We start from the raw sequence: 20,185 nt of genomic DNA on the forward strand, positions 1-20,185 counted from the left end.
TGCACATTTTTTGACATCGTTCGAACTTACACGAATGCTACGTTTTTCATTTATGAAAGTAAAGATCGCTTTATTTGATTACCTAATCATAGGTCCGGGGAAAAACCCTCCCGGTTACAAGGAAATTAAAAGTTCGTTCGGGGAAAACCCTCCCGGTTACAAGGAAATTCAAAATAACATTAAGAAACAGCGACCTTTTTTTTAGCCGTACTCGGCTGTTTACATGAAACACTTCTTTAGGTGCACCCCGTTCCATGTCCTGGGGACTGGGGTTCCATCTATTTTTTCCAATACGTACGAGCCCTTTTCACTGGCTTCTTTGACTCGGTACGGCCCTTCCCATTTTGGGGTTAATTTGCCAGGGGCTTCGGCACGGCTTGCATCGTTGTTTTGGAGCACAAAATCTCCGACTTTGAACTTGTAGAGCTTGGTGCGAGCGTTGTAATACTTCTCGATTTTCTTTTTGTATCGGGCTTCCTTGATCGCCGCGATGTTCCGACGCTCTACTAGCAGATCGAGATTAGATCGGAGCTCCTGCTCGTTCTCCTCCCAGTTTTTGCATCTTTGATTCGGGAGTCCGATCTCTGCAGGAATTACAGCCTCGGTGCCGTACGTAAGGCTGAAAGGCGTCTCTCCATTGCTAGTCTTGTGCAACGTTCAGTGAGCCTAGAACATTTGGCAATTCATCCGCCCAGCCTTTGCCTTCGTACCCCAGTCTTCTTTTTATCCCATCAACAATTCTTCGATTTATCTGCTCGACTTGCCCGTTCCCCTGGGGGTGAGCAACCGAGGAAAAGACTTGGTTTATCTTCAGACTTTCACACCAGCGCTTGAATGGGTTCTCCGCAAATTGTTTTGCGTTGTCGCTAACAATGTAGAGTGGCAGGCCGAAACGGCACACAATTTGCTCCCAGAAAAATCTCGTTACATTGTAGCCGGAGATAACTGTAAATGGCCGAGCCTCCACTCATTTAGTGAAATAGTCTACTGCGACCAACAAATACTGAGCACTCCCGCTTGATCGTGGAAAGGGGCCGACTATGTCGACGCCCCACTTCTGGAAAGGCCATGCTGCGGTTATTGGAATCATTTCGTTCTTAGCCCGAAGGCTTATCGGTGCATGCCTTTGGCATTCATCACATTGCTGAAGTTCTTTGACTGCACTTTCGTGCATCCCGGGCCAGTAATATCCTGCGTTTTTGACTTTGGTCACTATCATTTTTGGTCCGGCATGAATTCCACAAATGCCGTAGTGTATTTCCCTGATGATGTAACTGGCTTGCTCCGGGTCAAGGCATTTTAGCAACGGTCCGAGAAAACTTTTTCGGTATAGACCTCCTTCTTGCATCTGGTACTGAAGAGAGTTGATTTGGATCTTTCTTGCTTCTGCCTTGTCAACCGGTAGAACATCATGTACCAGGTAGTTGATTATAGGTGTCATCTATGTTTGGGATGGAGCTTCTACTTGCATGACATGGGAGGTGGCAATTGAAGGTGCGGTCAGTACTTCTACCCTTACTTCTTTTGCCAGGTGACTGAATGACACGGACGCCAGTTTGCTTAATGCGTCAGCTTTTTTGTTTCTACTTCGAGGGACGTGCTCGACCTTGCATGATTCGAACAATGCCATAATTTGTTTTACTTGTTCGAGGTATTTGATCATGTTGGCTTCCCTTGCTTCGTACTCCCCGTTTACCTGATTTGCAACGAGTAATGAGTCTACATGAGCTTCAACGTTTTTTGCTCCGACTTTGACCGCCAGACGTAATCCTGCTAAGAAGACCTCGTACTCAGCTTCGTTATTGGAGCTTTTGAACTCTAATCGTGTCACACCCCAACCGATGGCGGAAACATCGGGATGAGACGAAGTGTGTATAGATTGCAAGAGACGTCATAACACTATGTGACAATATTTAATTTAATTCAAATTTCATTGCAATACTAAATGTCATACAAGGTTCAAAAAAAGAGATAACAACATTGTTTCATAACATAACATAACAATAAAAGATAGATTAATCTAGGTGTGTATCTAGTCCACCCTAAATCTTGTTTCGTCTTGAATATCATCTCAATAATTAACCTGCAACATGTATTAAAATAGAGTTCAATGCAAAAGCAAAGGCGAGTATACAAGTTTGGTTACATAGCATAATAGAATAAAAACTCATATCCAACATGTTACTAAGTGAATAAATTTACTAGCAATGCAATTTTGGCGTACTATATGATCAAACCCAAGAATACAACGCATACAATAGCCTAATCCCAATAGTTTAGTGGGGTGGTAATGTTTAACTTAACAATACCCAATAGAATAGCGGGCGGGGCGTTAATCCTATAGCGCTATAATTGTTAAGGTGGGCTAGCAAACTTAATGAGCATATAACGTTCCAAATCGTTCATAGAGCATACAAGCATAGCAAATATTCACAATAGTTTCATGTCACGTTAATAGATAGAGTATGTTTTGTTTAAGCATAAAAGTTGTTTTGAATAGGCATACATGTTGCATCCCAAAGTGTAAAGGGAAAAAAGGGATCGAGTATACTCACTTTGGTTACGTGTAAGAATTCCTCGAAATAACGCACGAGTAAAGATTGAAGAATTCCAAGAGAAGGAACGTAAGTGATTATCCTAAATATTTAGAATATCACATAATGAATGCGTTATTATTTAGTGGTGTAAATAAGTAATCCTAAAAGTTATTGTTTGTAATCGACTATTTAGATGTTATAGTTTACTTCATAATTAACATTTATGAATGAATTGGTAACTACTTGTGTTATTAGCAAATTTTAAGGGTTTTATTATATATATAAAAAAAAGAATTAAAAAAGAATGAAATCAAAATAAGAAACTGTAAGTTTAGGGGGGGTTTTCTCCAAAGAAAAGAAAAAATGGATTTAAATAAATTATAAAAAAATTGAGATAAATAACTTGATCTACTAACATTAAATGTCCGTTCGTTAATAATCTTACTTTAAAAATAGCACATATTGATTTCTATTACATGGAACAATAGTATTTTGTTTTAAACTGTTTTTGTTTTCTTTTCTTTAAAAAAAAATACATATTGTTAATATAAAGCATTAGCTAGACTCTACCCGTACCGTACCCGTACCTGTACCTATACCCGTACCGATTTTAGGTATTTGATACATGTATCGGTACCCAGCTTTATTGATTTTGGTATTCGGTACTTTCGGTATTGGTACGGGTACGGGTACGGGTAAAAACGGGTACTAGTACCGAATTCTATGTATACCTTTAAAAGTTTTTTTGTATTATGTTTTATTTCATATTATGGTATTTATAGTGTACTCGTATTGATTTTACCTATATGGTACCCGTATCGTATTGGTACTCGTACCAATTTTACCTATTTGGTACTCGTTCTATATTGGTACCCATGTCAATTTTACCTATTTAGTACTCGTACAAGTGCTCAAAAAGTAAATAAAAACAAAATGGTACCAAGCGGGCACTGTACCGAAAATGCCCGTACCAGTACCCGTACTCGTACTCGTACCCGTACCGTACCTATATATTTGGTACGGTATTTGGTACCTAGTTTTGTTCAAATTCGGTACCGGTATTTTCGGTACTGGTACGGGTATAGGTACGGGTACTGTACCAATCCCATCCCTAAGCTAGACCACTATGCTGCATTAATTTCTTGTACAATTTAGCATTTCTATTTCATATATGTATCTATGTGTAACCACCTAATAGTCATCTTCTTCAACTTGTTAACCAATTTACATTAGACTAAACACTACTGTATCTTGATTAAGGAAGGAATACATGAAAGAAAAGAAGATAGGTAGTAATCAGAATGTATACCGAAACAAAGAAGGAGCACGGTTCCGTCGTGATTTCCGGCGGGTTCTCCGGTTGAATTTCTGGCGTCATTCTTTTCTTTCCGACTACGCGTGGTGTCGTCTTTCTTGTTAGTATAACCCAAACAGGAAACAGAACGTAATATGGACCGAAACAGTGGATGGTTCCCGTCGCGTCTTTGGTGTAACGTTTGTTGAGTGAGCAAGAGAGAACGTAGACCGTTTGTTATGAAGGTATGATACCAAAAGGTTAAACAGTTGCATGGAACAAAAATTATATCAACGGGAAAAACGAAAAACAATTGAAATGAGAAAATGTATATACCGAATCGAAGTGTCGTGAAATAATGGAGGTCTCCGATGACGTTTTCGTATCCCCGGTTCATTGCGGTTCCTCCGGCGTTGATGCGAGTTCCGACGGCTGCGGCAAACACGTAAAAGAACGCCGCGGGTTTCCTCGGTCGTCTTCCCGATCTCCTGCGAGATTCCGATGTCGAGCGGGTTAAGCGAGAGAGAGCGAGTAACAGAGATGGGGGTTTCGGACCAACCACAAGCTGTATCTATATATGCATTTGGACACGAGATTGTGGTTGTTCATCGAAACAAAGAGGGTGAGATGGTAAGGCTTGTAAATGGTTGAAGGGTGATGAACGATCTGTGATAAATCTCAAGATATGTATAAAGAAATGGTGGTGTGGTTACGAGGAAAAGAGAAGGATTTCGGTTTTAATGCGTTTGTGCGACTCGAGATCTATGGAAGTAGGGTATGATTGATTGTATGTGGTTTCCCATAAGTATAGGTTCAATGGTGGGCTCAAAAATGGAAATGAAATTAATGCTTACTTAAAACTTAGGTTAGGTTACAGTTGGCGGCAAAAGAGAATGAAATTGAATTGTTTTATTTTCTAATAATTGCACAAATAGTCCCTTAACTATGGGAGGTTAATAGATTAGGTAGACTAACTTTGTTTAAGTTACATTTCGTCAGATAAACTAATTTTAATGACCTCATTTACAAAGGTCCTTGAAACCTTTAACGAACCTAACTAAGTTTAATAGCTAATTAATATTATTATTATTACGTTTTTATTTTCATAGCAATATTAATTATCAATTTGATTAAACCAATAATTAGACAAGTAATGATATTTATAAACGAATTAAATTTGAGATAAAAATCTTTCGACGATTATTCATTTCGTGAAAATTTCCGTTGGTTCAAGGTTAGGATTCGAATTTTAAAATGGGTCAGATTTCGGGAACCCATTTTGACGGATGTTACAAATCGGAGCGCATACGTCATATCCATGCCTTCCGGATCGGTGAGAATTAAACCTGCCCCTGACCCTTCGGAACTCGAAGCTCCGTCTGTGTATAGGGTCCATGGTTTGCTTGGAGCTTTTTCGGTTTCTTCGACGACTTTTTCTTCGACGACTTTTTCTTTCGGCATTTCTACTAGTAAATCAGTTATCACTTGCCCTTTCAAGGGTCCATTGGTTCTGAAAGTAATATTAAACGCACCCAGCTCGATTGCCCACTTTGCCATACGACCTGAAACTTCGGGTCTCCGGAGAACATGTTGGATTCTTTGATCCGTTCGTACCTCGATTGGGTTGGCCTGAAAGTACCGACGAAGCCTTCTTGAAGCATGAACCAGCGCCAGGGCTAGCTTTTCCAGGCTTGAGTACCTTGTTTCATAATCTTTCAATGTTCGGCTCACATAATAAATGGGGATTTGCGCCCCGGTTCGGTGAGCAACAAGGACTGCACTAATGGCTCCATATGACGCAGCCAGGTAAACAGTCAACACCTCGTCTTTTTCTGGTACAGTGAGCGTTGGTAAAGTGCCGAGGCAAACTTTAAGCTCTTCGAAAGCTCGTGCGGCTTCTTCAGTCCATTTGAACTCCGATCTAAAGCTTTTTCTGAGCGCATCCATGAACGGGAGAGATCTGTCTGCTGCTTTTGATAGGAACTGATGGAGAGCGGCTAATCGTCCATTTAAGGACTGAATTTCTTTAACCGACGTCGGAGCTTTCATTGTAAGAACAGCATCGATCTTGTCTGGGTTGGCCCGTAAACCTCTTGATCCGACCATGACCCCGAGGAACTTTCCTTCTTCCACTCCGAACGTACATTTTTTGGGGTTTAGCTTCATGTTGATGCTTCAGAGCCGGGTAAAGGTTTCGAGTATGTCCTTCAACATGGTAGCTTCATCATGACTCTTGATCACTATATCATCGACGTACACTTCTAAGTTCCGTTCGATCTGGTCTTTGAAGGCTTTGTTCATTAGACGCTGGTATGTAGCTCCGGCGTTTTTTAACCCGAATGGCATCTTAGTGAAGCAGTAGACTCCTTCGTTGGTAACAAACGCTGTCTTGTCTTCGTCCTCAATTGCCATTTGTATCTGGTGGTACCCTTTGTAAGCACCTAAGAAGTATTTCAACCTAAACGTGGCGACGGAGTCGAACTTCTCGTCGATTTCTGGTAATGGAAAACAATCCTTGGGGCATGCATCATTTAGGTCAGTGAAATCGATACACATTCGCCATGAGTTATCCTTTCTACGTACCATGACTGGATTCGATACCCATGTTTGATACCGGACTTCTTAAATGATTCCGGCGTCCAGGAGACTTTTCACATCCTTCGCAATTACCTTGGCTCGATCCGGTGCCATGTGCCTTTTCCTTTGTGCTATTGGTTTGATTGACTCCTTTACATTCAAGTGGTGCTGGGCCATGGAGCGGGGAACCCCTTGCATGTCGGATTGCTTCCATGCAAAGACATCAATTGAATTACGCAACAGTTCCCACAAGAGTTTCTTTGTTCGTTTTGGGAGCTGGGCACCGATAGCCACCTGCTGTTCAGGATAATCCGGATTGATTGCCCAGAGTTCTGTGGGTACTTCGGACTTTTTGGAGCTTGTTTCTGCCGCATGTCTTACTTTGGCTACAAATGAATTCGACTCTGACAGTATAGTGGCGACACCTGCTTCGGTGGGAAATTTAATTGCACCATGTATTGTAGAGCTGATTGCTCCGAGAGCTCGTAACCCGGGTCGCCCGAGTATTATGTTGTGTGAAGAATGAGTTCGGACAACCAGAAAGGTTAGTTGCACGGTTCTACTCTTGTCACCGTGTTTAAACGTGGCCGGGAGAGTAATCTGCCCTATCGGACGAACTACCTCTCCTGAGAAACTTATCAGAGGAGTAGACACTTCAATCAACTTCTTTTTTGTTTGGGGATTCAGCTGTTGGAAACATTGTAGATACATTATCTCAAAGGCACTTCCTCCATCCACATAGATCCGCCGGACCAAGTGTCCTGCGATTACGGCTGATATTGTGATTGGTCCGTCTCGAGCATCTTCCGGATCAATCGGAGGGAAGTATGTGGGCTGGTGCATCCATGCTGCCATATGCTGGTTTGACCGTTTTACCCCTCTTGGCTCGGTAGACCGGATCATATTGATTCCGTCTTCGGTGTTTGGGTTATCGTTTGCTGTCGCGGGCTTCTTCCCATCCTTTACCTCTTTTACAAGATGAGAAAGTTTACCGGACCGTACGGCCTTTTCAATCTCTTGTTTTAGTGCCCAACATTCATCAGTTGTATGCCCCTTGTCTCGGTGGTACTCGCAGTACTTCTTGGAGTGCTTATCCGAAGTGGGTCGCTGCTTTGATGGTGTAGGAAACCGAGTGGTTTCCGTACTGAGGATTTCGCTCGGTGATTTTGTTAGTTCATAGAAAGTGTTGAATCGTACGTTTCCAGTCCGGAAACTGCTTCGATCGGATTTTTGATACGGACCGCGGCTTCTGTTCCAGTTGTTGTTTCTATCTTTTGGTGGCGATGCGTTTCGTCTCCATGACGTAGTTCGAGCTTTGGAATTTCTAGCGGTTGTTTCGTTCGGCTGACCACAGGCACTCTTCCCTCGGACAAAAGCTCGAGCTCGCTCCATGAGTATCTCCATGGTTTTTGGGAGATCCTCGTGGAGCTTTTCCACCAACTGATTGTTCCGTACCCCATGACAAAATCCGGAAACCCGGAGCTGGTCGACTGCTCCGCTTATCTGCATGCTCTCTCGGTTGAAGCGATCTATAAAATCTTCTACGGACTCTCCGTCGCGGCGCTTTATGTGATGTACCTTAGTAATGTCTTTCTTGCAACGACGCTGCTGGCAAAAGTTTTGCAGGAATATACGCCGGAAATCCTCAAAATGATCAATCGACCCTTCTGGCAACCCATCGAACCATACTCTGGCTGATCCGGTGAGAGTTTGAGCGAACATGTGACACCAGGCCAGCATGGGCCATTGTTCGACCTTAGCTGCTCCGGCAAATGCAAACATGTGGTCGTCCGGATCAGACGTACCATCATAAAATTTTAAAGTGGGGGGCATCTTCAACTTGGTCGGGAGTGGGGCATTAACAATTCGCATCGTGAATTTTGACTGAGAAGTCATAGACGCGGGATGATACGGCATAATCAACTCCTGATCCTGAGGGTTTAAGCCCATAGGTCCCTGGCGAAACAGGTCGTTAAGACCGTTACTCATTGGAGCGTTTGTAAACGAGGAGAATTGTGCAACACATGTTATGGGAGTAAGGTTTGCAGAACTTACCGTAGATCCAGAGGTGAGAGCACCGATAGAAACGGGGTTGCTCCCTGGATATACGCTGCTGAACAAATTTGTGCGGAGACTCTGCAACATTTCTTCTCGCTGCTGCTGCTGCTGTAATTGTCTTAACAAATCGGCGTTCCTTAATAGGAAGGCATTGTTGAAAACTGGTAACGGTGTTGCAACTGGAGCGGTAACCGAGAGTGTTGTGACAGAGCTCGCGATTACGGAACTTGTAACTGGAGGTGCCGATGCTGAACCGGCTGAGACCGCTGCAGCAACTGCTGTTGGAGCAGTTGTGGAGGAGACGTTTCCTTCCCAGAGGTTGTTAAACGACGGGAAGGTATTTGTAGGAGCGGCTGTTGTGGGTTCCATGACTTGGAAGAAACAGGTTTAGCAAAATGACTTGAGTGAATCCGAGGGGATGGCGCCACTGAAGACTCAAGAACCAGTCTGTCCGACCTGGTTAGAGTTATGACTTCAGATGACCAAGCAATGAACCTGCAAGATCACAATGAAACAACACACCGTTAGCCTTGTCACAGGGAGGGGGGCCTCTCTGTGACCAAGCTCGAGCGTGAGAATAAGTGTTTGTGAGGAGAAAGTAGGTCAGGGAGAGAGAGAGGAGAGTTTAGAGAGAGAAAGTAGCAGTTACCCGTTTTTGGAGGTTTAAGTAGGGTATTTATAGTCTTTGGGTGTGCTGATGTGGCAAGTTAGTTAGGGTCGGATCAGTCACTGTCATGGCAGTTATGCTCGTGGGACCCAGTTTGTTATGGCGTATCACTATATTCGTTCGTTCCGTTTGTGGCTAAGGATCGATCCGACCTCGTGTATTATGGCTCGGCTTTATGTCTGAAGATGATTCGGTCCGACCAAGGACGTATCCTCATGATGGGGAATGGTAAGTAACCTGTTTATTTTTTCGTTGCTAATTTCTAGACAAAACTTGAAATATAATAGTAGTATTTATACATTTTGAAATATAATAGTACTGATACATTGTTGTAATTAGGGTTTACAAGTTTGTTTGTTTTTGTTTCATCAAAGCTTAGACTTATTTCAAAAGCATTGTGGTGCGGTGTTCCGACCAGGCCATACGACTTGGACTACGGGGTGACCTTTGAAAAGATTTGCGATAAGTTGGTTGACAGGGCTGGGGGTTCACTTATTTTGGAACTGAGTTTCATCGCTTTGGGCTCCCTTCTTTTAAGTTGTTAGCTTGGTTTTTGTTTTATAAGAAACTGAACCGTAAGGAGATGGTAAACTATTAGTTGCCATCTATATATATTTAAGAGTTTTGTTTCCAACTCATGGTTTACAAGAACCATCCTTTCTAAACCTTTTTTTTTCCTGTGTTAAGGATGCTAGATCTTCACCGGACATGTATTGAATGTATTTAAGGTATTTTTGCAAATAATTCATGGGTCCGTCACTGGTGCGCTCAAGCGGACTCGTCCGGACCCAAGGGGTGGGGACCACACACACATACATTGTTTCATTATATATATATATATATATATATATATATATATATATATATATATATATATATATATATATATATATTTATATAGATATAGAGCGTGAGGTGGAGATCTGGAGTGGTTTAGCGTTTGCGGAAAAAAATAGCTTTTTAAAGTAGAAGTCTGAAGTGATATGACGTTGAGGCGGCAAGTCTAAATTTTTGGCAGGTCTAATTTTAGATTGGTTTCCAGCATTGAAGGTGCTCTTACTCCACTCACCGTTGACTTTCTAGTCATCTTTAACCATAAACATCCTTTTAGTTTTAGTATTCCTTGTTAAACTGACTTTTCTATTTCTACATTTCCCTTGAGTTGGCCATGATCATCAAATGGTTATGTACATGAACTCATCAGATTATATACGCTCCCCTCCCGACTAATAATCGAAACCATATAGAATAATGCCTCACTAATTATCAAAACTGTTTTGGAGCCATTTTGATTATGCTTGTTATTTTAATGTGTGTTCCTCAGTTCGCTTCTTTTATATCATTTTCTTGCAGGAGGTATCTTTGGTTCCACAAAATAGTATCTTGACATTGTACATATGATTATCATTTGCACATGATCTTCAACTTTTCTAATATACTTGCTTCTCCAACTTTGACTTTTGTGTAATTTGACTCCATCTATTGACTTCATCAGTGATTATTTATCCCAATACAATAACTTTTCTTCATCTTGAACATCATCTCAACCCTTAAAATTCACCTCCACCCAAATGGGTCAAAAGACTAACTACTGAAAATAAAAAGGTTTGACCAAGGACTCCATGGTCTTCAGTCTATCATTCAAACACTGCAAAGCATGGGTGCCGGCTTGAAGATCACTGCGGCGTGGGAACGGAATCTTGTCTGAATGATTTTACATATTAAGTCATCTCAACACATCTACGTGAATATGAAAGGTGCCCAGCCACAATCCCGACCCACCGTCTATGTAGGATGCACATGCAGGGGCGGACCCAGGTATAATCCTGGGTGGACAGGCGCACTTCTTAAAAAAAAAATTAGTGTATTTTTTTTTTGGAAAAAAATCCAACCGCACCCCTTAAAAATATGCTTGAACCACTAATACGCACCACTAGCAAGTAATTCATGAGTCCGCCGCTATGTACATGAGACACTTGTTTTTCACAATTCACAAAAACTACGAAACCTCTTATTTAATTCTGTACTTTTAACATCCACGTAAAAATTCTTCCGGAAAAAAAAAGTAAAAAGCTACACATGCAAGTTTGCAACAATACCCTACAAACACGACCACATCTATCCTCAACTGCAACCGCCACAACCACCACCCCCGCCACAGCCGCCACCCCCACCACAGCCACCACCCCCGCCACAACCACCACCCCCGCCACCCCCGCCACAGCCACCACCACCACCGCAGGCAGCGTTGTTGTTAGCAACATCACTGATTAGCAACCCACCAATAAAACCGTTTCCAACCCCATTACCAGAGCTAGAATATCCACCCGCTCCACCCACGGAACGGGTTCTAACACGCTTACCAGAAGTTTTTTCCCCAAATTTATAGGAAAAAGTTAGAATCCCTTTTACTTCACCATCCCGTCCTCTCACCTGATAACTCACATTCTGCATTGTCTTCCCTTCGGGTTTTACGCCTTCAAGAAGCTCTTTGATCGGCACACGAACTTCTCCCAAATTCTTATCCAAAAACATTTTCGCACCCTTGATCTTTACTACGAGCGTCAGGCGGTTCTGAAGGCCCACGGCTTCATTAACGGTGAACTTCATGGGGAAATTCCACGTGGGATCGGAACCACCATGTTTATCAATGCGGGTTTTGAACTTTTGAAGCTTGCTGCGGGAGTCGGAGATGGATGCGACGGCGTAGACGTTCAATTTGCCGGCCTTCGTTAGTCCCTTTGCGGAGACGAGTGTGAGGTCTAGGGTTCTGTACTCCATGATTAGATTGAAATCTTGTAACTGCTGATATTTCTTGAACAAATGGTGAACTGTGATTATATTTTGAAAGAAAGTGACGATGGGATCTTTATATAGAAAACTAACTAACTAACTGATATAAAACTGACATCGTCCAAAATGGATTACGATTATATAGAAGATTTTGAATTATAATAAGATATATTATTTTAAAAAATTATTTTTGTATTTAGTATTGATTTAAATTTTTTAATCTTTTATGGCGCTATACGTGACATTTTTGGGAATTTAAACTTTATTTATTTGATTTGATTTGATGACTAGCCTAAGACCCTGCGAGTTTCGCAGGTGGCTTAACACATAAATATATAACTTAAAATTGTTGAAATAATCCTTTGAAAGGAATAAACGTTAAAGTAAGGAAATCCACCTCTCTACCCGCGGGTACATAATGTATCAAACGAAGTTAGATTCAATCTAACTTTAAAAAATTAAACTAAAATTAAGGTAAGGCATCTAAAGTTTGTTGAGTTTCGAATCAAACCATATACCAAGTAAGATGACAGATGTTGAAATAAGCAATTACGGGTTCTATAGCCCAAGGTTCAAACTATGTCATTAAATAAAATAAAATAAAAAGACATGTTTTCAGTTGGCCGACATTAGGGTTTCGCATCGATGTCCAAAACGGGTGAGTTTTAGGGTTTGTTATATGTGAGATGATTGAGAGGAGAAGGATAAGGATTCACACATGTTGAAATTGAATGAAACATCTGGCGATTAATTGAAGAGGAAATGGCAATGAAGAGCCCTGCAAGACGCAAAGATATGAAATTAGGGTTTAAAGAAGCGCGACTTGTAAGCATTGCACTAAAAATGAGGCTAAACCCAGGCTCAATAAGCATGGTATCAGAAGCACTCCTTACATAGCATAAACTAAATCAATTCCTATGTGAGCGATTCCACACATGAACACTCTTGTAACTTCTTCACAATCTCATACTTGTGTTCTGCATATTCAGATAAAAAGTAAGCTAATACTATTACACTAACTTTAAAAGGATAAAAAATCACTAACCTTAGGAAAGCTACAGCAAATCCATTATCTTTCTCTATCAACTCTATCAAATTTATCAGTTGTAAGGTTGTTAATAGCCAATGTTCATGTCTTATCCATGCGAAGTACATCCCTTCCCGTCATTTCTTTTATTGCAGTCATTCTTTTAGTAAAAACATACATATCACATTCTTTTAAATCATTTGAACTTGAACTTGGAAACATAAGGATTACATGAGACTTGATTTAAACAAACTGTAGAAATTAATGTATGAGATATATGAGAATTAAGGACCATTCACTTGAAAGGGTCGTGACTTCGTACCTTCCTCTAAAGTACCTTCCTCTAAATCTTCCCCTTCCACCACATCCTTTAACCCTTATAGTTATGATCCACAAAGTTATAACCAATATAAAATTTTGAGCAGTTCAACAAAAAAATGAAGTATACACACAAAAAGAATCATCTTTCAATCAAGGAGTCAAAAAAAACCATTTGCGAGCAAGAGCATCACTAAAAACTTATTACTTTGTATTACACTGGTTGAACATGCAACTTTTTTTAGTATTCAATATTCAACATAACAGGACATATTTTAATTTTTTTTTTTTTTTTTTTGACTAAAACAATCTCATGAAGAGTTTTCAAACTTTAAAATGAGTTTTGTTAACGTCGTATGTTATAATAACTCTACTCCTAAATTACACCAAATTATATTTATTTTATCCCATGACAGTAATTGAACCCTAATCCCAACCCCCTCTAAATAGGCAAGAGCCTCTACCACTCAACCAAAGTATTCAACACAAAAGTGAATTAGATATTGACAAATCCCAACTTACTTGCAGCTAGGGCTGTTCATGAGCCGAGCCGAGCCAGGCCAAGCTCGGGCTCGACTTGATTATAAACCGAGCTGGCTCGGCTCGGCTCGGATTTAAAACCGAGCTGAAAATCTAAGCTCGGGCTCGGCTTGGTTTTAAACCGAGCTAGCTCGGCTCGGCTTGGTTTGACTCGATTTTATAAAAAAAAAAAAACTAATATATACCTCTTAAAATTTAATAGCCTAAAATATTATTCAATAATTTAAAAGAATATATTCAAAATAAGTTCAACCTAATACCATTCAAACCAAAATCAAGTTTAACAACGCAAAATAAGTTTAAATTTCAATAAAATACAATATTAGTTCATTAGTATGGTAATCAATCTTTAAATATGCCATAAATATCAAATTACAAACCTATATACATGTAAATAATAATCAGTTTTTTTTGTAATATATTATAATGTATATAAAATTAAAACTTATTATAAGTAAAATAATTCGAGCTAAACCGAGCCGAGCTACAAAGCAAGCCGAACCGAGCCAACTCGGCTCGTTACGAGCCGAACTGAGCTAGGCTCACTTTCTAACCAAGCCGAGCCGGCTCGGCTCACTTTTAAACCGAGCCAAATCGAGCGAGCTTTTTCCGAGCTAAATCCGAGCGAGCTCCGAGCCGCGAGCTTTTTGAACAGCCCTACTTGCAGCATAGTGCACAACTTAACACCAAAATAAACTCGATGAGACCTTTAAGATGAGGTACTATGTTGAATATGGTTATAGAACTTTTTATTACACATTAATCATTGTTATTAATAAAGTTAATTAGATAGTAACAAATCCCAACGTACTTGCAACATACTGCAAAACTTCACACTACTTATTTAATTCTTTAATATTTACTTAGATAACCTTCATGGGATAAAGTAAATAAGTTTATATTCAAAATCATGTTTAAAAAAGCATACAAATATGTGATTGTGTTAATATACACTGCCATTAATAAGTTCAAAAATCATGAACGGTTTAGCAACTTTTATGCCATATAACAGAGACGTCACACCGCCCTATTGTGGATCCATAAATCAGCTGCTTAGGGAAAACCATAGGAACATAAGGCCTGAAAACCAGCCAGGCCCACCAATACAACATATACCCTATTTGGGCCTTCGAGATGTGTAAACCAGCAACCCAAAGCTGGGCCATCAAGGAGTTGCAATTGGCCATAATTTGGGCCATCACTCGTTGCTTAATAACCCAGCACTGGCCTTCGAAAACAGAATAGTCCACCAGTAACTATTAAGCCTTTTGTATACCCCTCTTGTACCCCCGAAAGAATTCTGAACTGACTGATTAGAGGCCCGGTACTACAGCGACCAACTCATCTGAGAATACCCCATCCAGATCATATAACCCCGGAAACCCAACACAGAACCATCAGGCGTAATACAACAATACCAAAGCCATATAATGGGATCCAAACTCAGAGCAGACATACGGACACCAGTATCGCATAATGAGAGAACCTGAATAAAAAGACAGACCGCATTACAGCCTGACCATATGAGTCTGCAGGTCTTCTAGACACCTTCTGCCGTTTTTACAGTTTTACCCCTGCAGATATACTTTAACTTCTGCCTTATGAAACCTGTCAACATGCCACACCCGGACCCCAACACTATAAACCAACAGATGTGCAGTCTTTGGAGGGCCTCTTAATCAGTATAACAGCAATGCTTTAACATGTAAGCCAACAAAATATCTGGAACTTGGTCGTTTAAACCCCGACCCTTAATGACGAAGCTACCCATGGCCCAGATAGAACGAAGCACATAGTTCCGCTGGCTGAACCCCCAAACATGCTTAGCCAGCAGCCATCGGAAATTATCATGGGCCATAAACAGCATACCATAACCTGAACCATTGTCGTACCCATAAGTCTGAAGCAACCAGTTCTTTTTTGAACAACTTTAAACGCATCAAAATCAACCAAGCTTAATTGGTTATCAGATGGATGAATAAGAGGTGGCTGACAAAAAAATACAATGTCAGTGAGAGGAGAAAGGGAATAACTTTAATAAATAGATCTGAAGAACCACTCGCAATAGCACCCAAACAATAAAGTCATCGAGGTTGCCTTCCAAGATCCACCCGACTTTATCGTTACATTTCCTTTAGTTACCTTGCGCATATTGAATCTCACCTAAACGGTAATTTTTCTTTTTATAAGATGCAAAAATAGAAATTCGGTGGAAAAATAGTTGACAAATTAGACGCAACCCATGAATTCGGGTCCTCCACAATTGTCATTTTATCCCCATTCTTTGTTATCCGGTCTCTGCTCTTTTAAAAATGAATATTAGCAACGTATTGTCACCTGCAACTGTCCAGTTATGTTCATCAAATAAACTGAAAAACCAGTTTCCAGTGATAAAAACACCTCAAAATTTCAATCACTGATCTCAAATAACACACATATAACTAAAATATAGCAGTTTAGAAACATCTATAAGTGTCTTGCATTTATCACACATCACTTACATGGGTACCACTTCATTAACACAAATAACAACCTAAATACATTATTGGATGCGTATAAATGTAATAAATCTCCTTTTAAGTGTATGTACAGTACGTATATGAGCAAAGTGAGGGTAGTTGATATCATTCTGTCATATGGACCCCTACCTATTTACCCTCTCATCCATCATGGTAAGATTGATAAGTAAAATTGAAGTACAACAAAAAAACACATGCTAATAACCGAGATCGAATCAAGCGCCATAAATTCAGACTCACCGTGTAGAATCTGGATCACTTTGAGCGCCATTTTGCAACAAAAAATTGCTTTAGAATCTCATAAGCCAACTCCTTAACAACTTCGATGCTTTCAGGACCATGTGTTCCAAATAAAACACCAGATCTCCTTCACACTGAATATCACAAGCCCGGTCGGCGATAATTTGGGTTTGTCCTTGTAGAGTTACTGTTGTTAAAAAAGGTGGAGGTGGCGAAACGGCAGATTGAGTAACCAGTAAATTAGGTTCGGGTTAAAAAATACTTTCCAAACCTTTATTTAAAAAATCTCACTTTTTGAACTAAACATTTAACAAATGCTTCTTCAAAATCACCCTGCGCAGTAAGTTGGTCTAGTAGCCTTTTCCTGAGCTGCAATAAAAAATGTCAGATAAACAAATAACAAAATTGTAGTTTATATTCTCGAAAGTAAGAGTTGACTAAAATTAATCCAAATTATATAGGTAATGAGTCAAATGGGTAAAATCTAAGAATTTTGGCTAAATATGAAATGGGTCAAATCGCTTCATTTAGTCGTCCCATGTACTCTGAACCCGACTCTGACTCAATAATTTCCAAAACTACATATAATATACAATTGCTTTTAAACTATTTGCACGTATATAAAATTGATTTTTCAAGTAAAGCACTTTATGTCTAGGCGTCTAAGGCCATGGGGTATAGGGCGGGGGTTGGCTGAAAACGCCCAAGCCACCACCCCGGGGGCTTGGGTTGGTGCGTGGGTTTGGGCGTGGCCCCATTGGCGTGGGTTTGAAGCCGAGCGTGGGGCGGGCTAGTAAGTGACATGGCAGGCTCTCAATGGCCAAACCAAACTCATGCCCCCAACCCAAGCCCCACCATACCCCATGGGCGTGGGTTTGAGTGGTGGGGGGGCTCTCATTCCACGTGTCAACAAATGCCCAAACCCAAGCCCCACCATACCCCACGGTCTAACTATTTCGCCAACAGTAGAAATTGTTTTACGTCCAGATTTAGATAATAGAAATAGTAACAATGTCAAAACAAATAGCGAAGTAAGCATTGCAAACGAATAAATCAGCAAAATATGCAACGTTTTAAATTAATTTATGACATAATCAGTTAGTAATCAATTAGCAAGCAGTAGTTGAATATATGAATGACAAACACAATGTATCTTGTAAGATTGGTATCGAGAATAAACCAAACCATAAGTCAAAATCTAATCAAAGGCGTTATCAAAATTATTTTGCACCTCATCATCTTGCTTACTATGGCCGTCACAAACACAATGGGAATAGTCATCAGGGTGTTCAGTTCAGTTTTCTTGGTTGTAATAACAAAATGTAGCCTGCTAAGAAAAATCATGTTGATCATGAGAATTCGGGAAAAGATCATAGCAAGTATAGACCAAACAGTAGGTGGCAAAATGCTTAATACAAAAAGGCAAATTAAACAAAAATCACCTCCGCTTTCGAGAATCTTTAGAAGCGTATAGGAAGAAGGCACAATTACTTAGGTTATTCCCAGTGATCTGGCATCCATATTTCGCCATTTAGAAATATCTATTTTACCTGTCAATTGTCATCAGTTAACATACCTAACAACACATACATGCTTAGAATAAATTCCTTTTTTGTGAAACCCTAAAACAAAATAACAATTTATCTGTGTTTTCGTGACATCCCACCAGTATCAAACCACAGGAATACACCATAAATATAAGTATACAAAATCTGACCGAGAAATCAAAATAATCATATGAAATAACAATTTTTCCCAAAAAAAATACGGTTTATAAGAAGAACAATAAGAAAACATCTTGACCGAGAGATCAAAAGAATCTATTGAAATACACCATGACATTACATATAAGCATAAAAAATAGAAACATAATATTATTAAAGAATTAAAGAAGATCAAGGGACATGCATCTAACCGATTGAAGAAGATCTTCCACAATATGAACGTCGGAGAGTATAGCCTCCTTGTTATATCCGTGAATGAAGATTCTGGATTTACATCTAGGGTTTTATAATCAAGAAAGGAAACGGTGAAGCCAATTCGCGTTTCGTAGAATCAACTGATTGATGATTGATTGTGGTTTCCATATGAAGTTGAAGAGATGATTGTGAAACGGTATCGATATTAATTAGGTTAAGAAAGATGGAGGAAAAGAAGAGATGCGTAAGGGAACAATGGAATTGGCGGTCAATTGGAAAAAATAGGGTTTCATCATATGCTAAGTGTCAACTAATGGGTTAAGATTATGACAAGTGGCTAAAAATTATTTTGTTTTATTAGAAGTAGTAGATGTGATACAAAGGGGTATTCTGGTTAAAGTAAACTTTCGTTTTGCTCTCTGTGGTTTGGTCATTTTAACGGTTTTGTTACAAACCTTTAAAAATAGTCATTTTTCTTTAGTTTGCTATGGTTTTTTCATTTTGCTCCCCGCCTCTAATTCCATCCAAATTGTCTGTTATCTGAAAGGGCATTTTGGTAACTTCAAATATATAACTAAGGGTATTTTAGTAAAACTTCTTCTCTCTTTTTGCCCTCTCTCTTCTCTCTACACTCTCTCTGCATATAACAAAACTCTGCTAACCATCACCTCTAATCTCCAACAAATCTTTCACACCCTCAACCTCTTTCAATCACCACCTCACCCGACATCACTACCACCATTCACCACCACCCCAATCACCATCAACCAGCACCTACCTTACAAACCACCAATACCTTGAACCATATTGGAACAATGACCCAGACCCTTCCCTGTCTGGACCCTAATTTCATGTATAGCAGCAACAGATCTGTACAACTCATTCATCCTTCTCTAATTGCAGATATGAACAAAAATGTCACACCCCAACCGATGGCGGAAACATCGGGATGAGACGAACAAATCGCTCAAAAGCATCATAACACTATTGTGACAATATAGTTTAATTCAAATTTCATAAAATGCTAAAATTCGTACATTGTTTCCAAATAAGACAAATTGCAACAGAATAATTCAAAACATTGCTTATTCTAAGATGGGTTTCTAGGTTCATCCTAGCTTGTTTTCTTGATCACTTCGTCTATCAACCTGCAACATGTATTAAAATATATCAACAAAAAATGTTGGCGAGTATACAAGTTTGTTTACAATATAATAGTATAAAAAGTTTCAAGTCTGATATCCAACATGAATCACAATTTGCTAGTTTAACGGTATGCCGAAAGGTGTACTCATATGTTCAAACCCAAGTTTCCAACGCGTTAAAATAGCTTATCCCAACAGTTTCGCGGGAGGTAAAATAGTTTAACTTAACAATACCCCAAGTTTCGTGGGCAGTGCGTTATCCCTATAGCATATGCATAGTACCATAATTGTTAAGGTGGGCTAGCAAAGTTAATGAAGCATATATCGACACAAATAGTTTACATTAGCATACAAGTCTAACAAGCATCAAGTAGTTTCATGTAAAGCATGGATAGAGTTTAAAATAGTTTCAAGTGAGGTGTAATTTGAATAAGGAATACATGTTGCACCCAAAGTGTTTAAAACGAAAATGGGATCGAGTATACTCACCTTGGTTGCGTTGCGATTTCTTGTAAGTAACGCACGAGTAAAGATTAGGGAATCCAGGAGAT

The 20,185-nt window shown here is 39.8% G+C and overlaps 1 protein-coding gene and 1 long non-coding RNA gene across 2 annotated transcripts; both read right to left on the bottom strand.

The window, feature by feature from the left end:
• Positions 1-11,257: 11,257 nt before the first annotated feature.
• Positions 11,258-13,023, bottom strand: LOC110892644 (protein SRC2). Its single transcript, XM_022139798.2, has 4 exons — positions 12,972-13,023; positions 12,820-12,903; positions 12,645-12,704; positions 11,258-11,964 (listed from the first exon to the last, which is right to left on the bottom strand). The coding sequence occupies exons 2-4, from the start codon at positions 12,824-12,826 to the stop codon at positions 11,258-11,260; spliced, it is 774 nt and encodes a 257-aa protein (XP_021995490.1). The 5' UTR covers positions 12,827-12,903; positions 12,972-13,023.
• Positions 13,024-14,688: 1,665 nt separating this feature from the next.
• LOC110894496 lies at positions 14,689-18,750 on the bottom strand. The gene is made up of 4 exons (XR_002566363.2): positions 18,486-18,750; positions 18,013-18,120; positions 17,802-17,897; positions 14,689-16,939 (listed from the first exon to the last, which is right to left on the bottom strand). It is a non-coding gene; the product is annotated as an uncharacterized LOC110894496 (long non-coding RNA).
• Positions 18,751-20,185: the final 1,435 nt, after the last annotated feature.

Source organism: Helianthus annuus, chromosome 12 (assembly GCF_002127325.2).
Source record: "Helianthus annuus cultivar XRQ/B chromosome 12, HanXRQr2.0-SUNRISE, whole genome shotgun sequence".
Taxonomy (NCBI): Eukaryota; Viridiplantae; Streptophyta; class Magnoliopsida; order Asterales; family Asteraceae; genus Helianthus; species Helianthus annuus.

Bases quoted from the DNA above. Each gene is read 5' to 3' on its own strand.
- LOC110892644 (XM_022139798.2), bottom strand. The intron at 11,965-12,644 runs GTGTGAATCCTT...ATATAATCACAG, and splicing joins GTTTCATTCAATTTCAACAT to TTCACCATTTGTTCAAGAAA.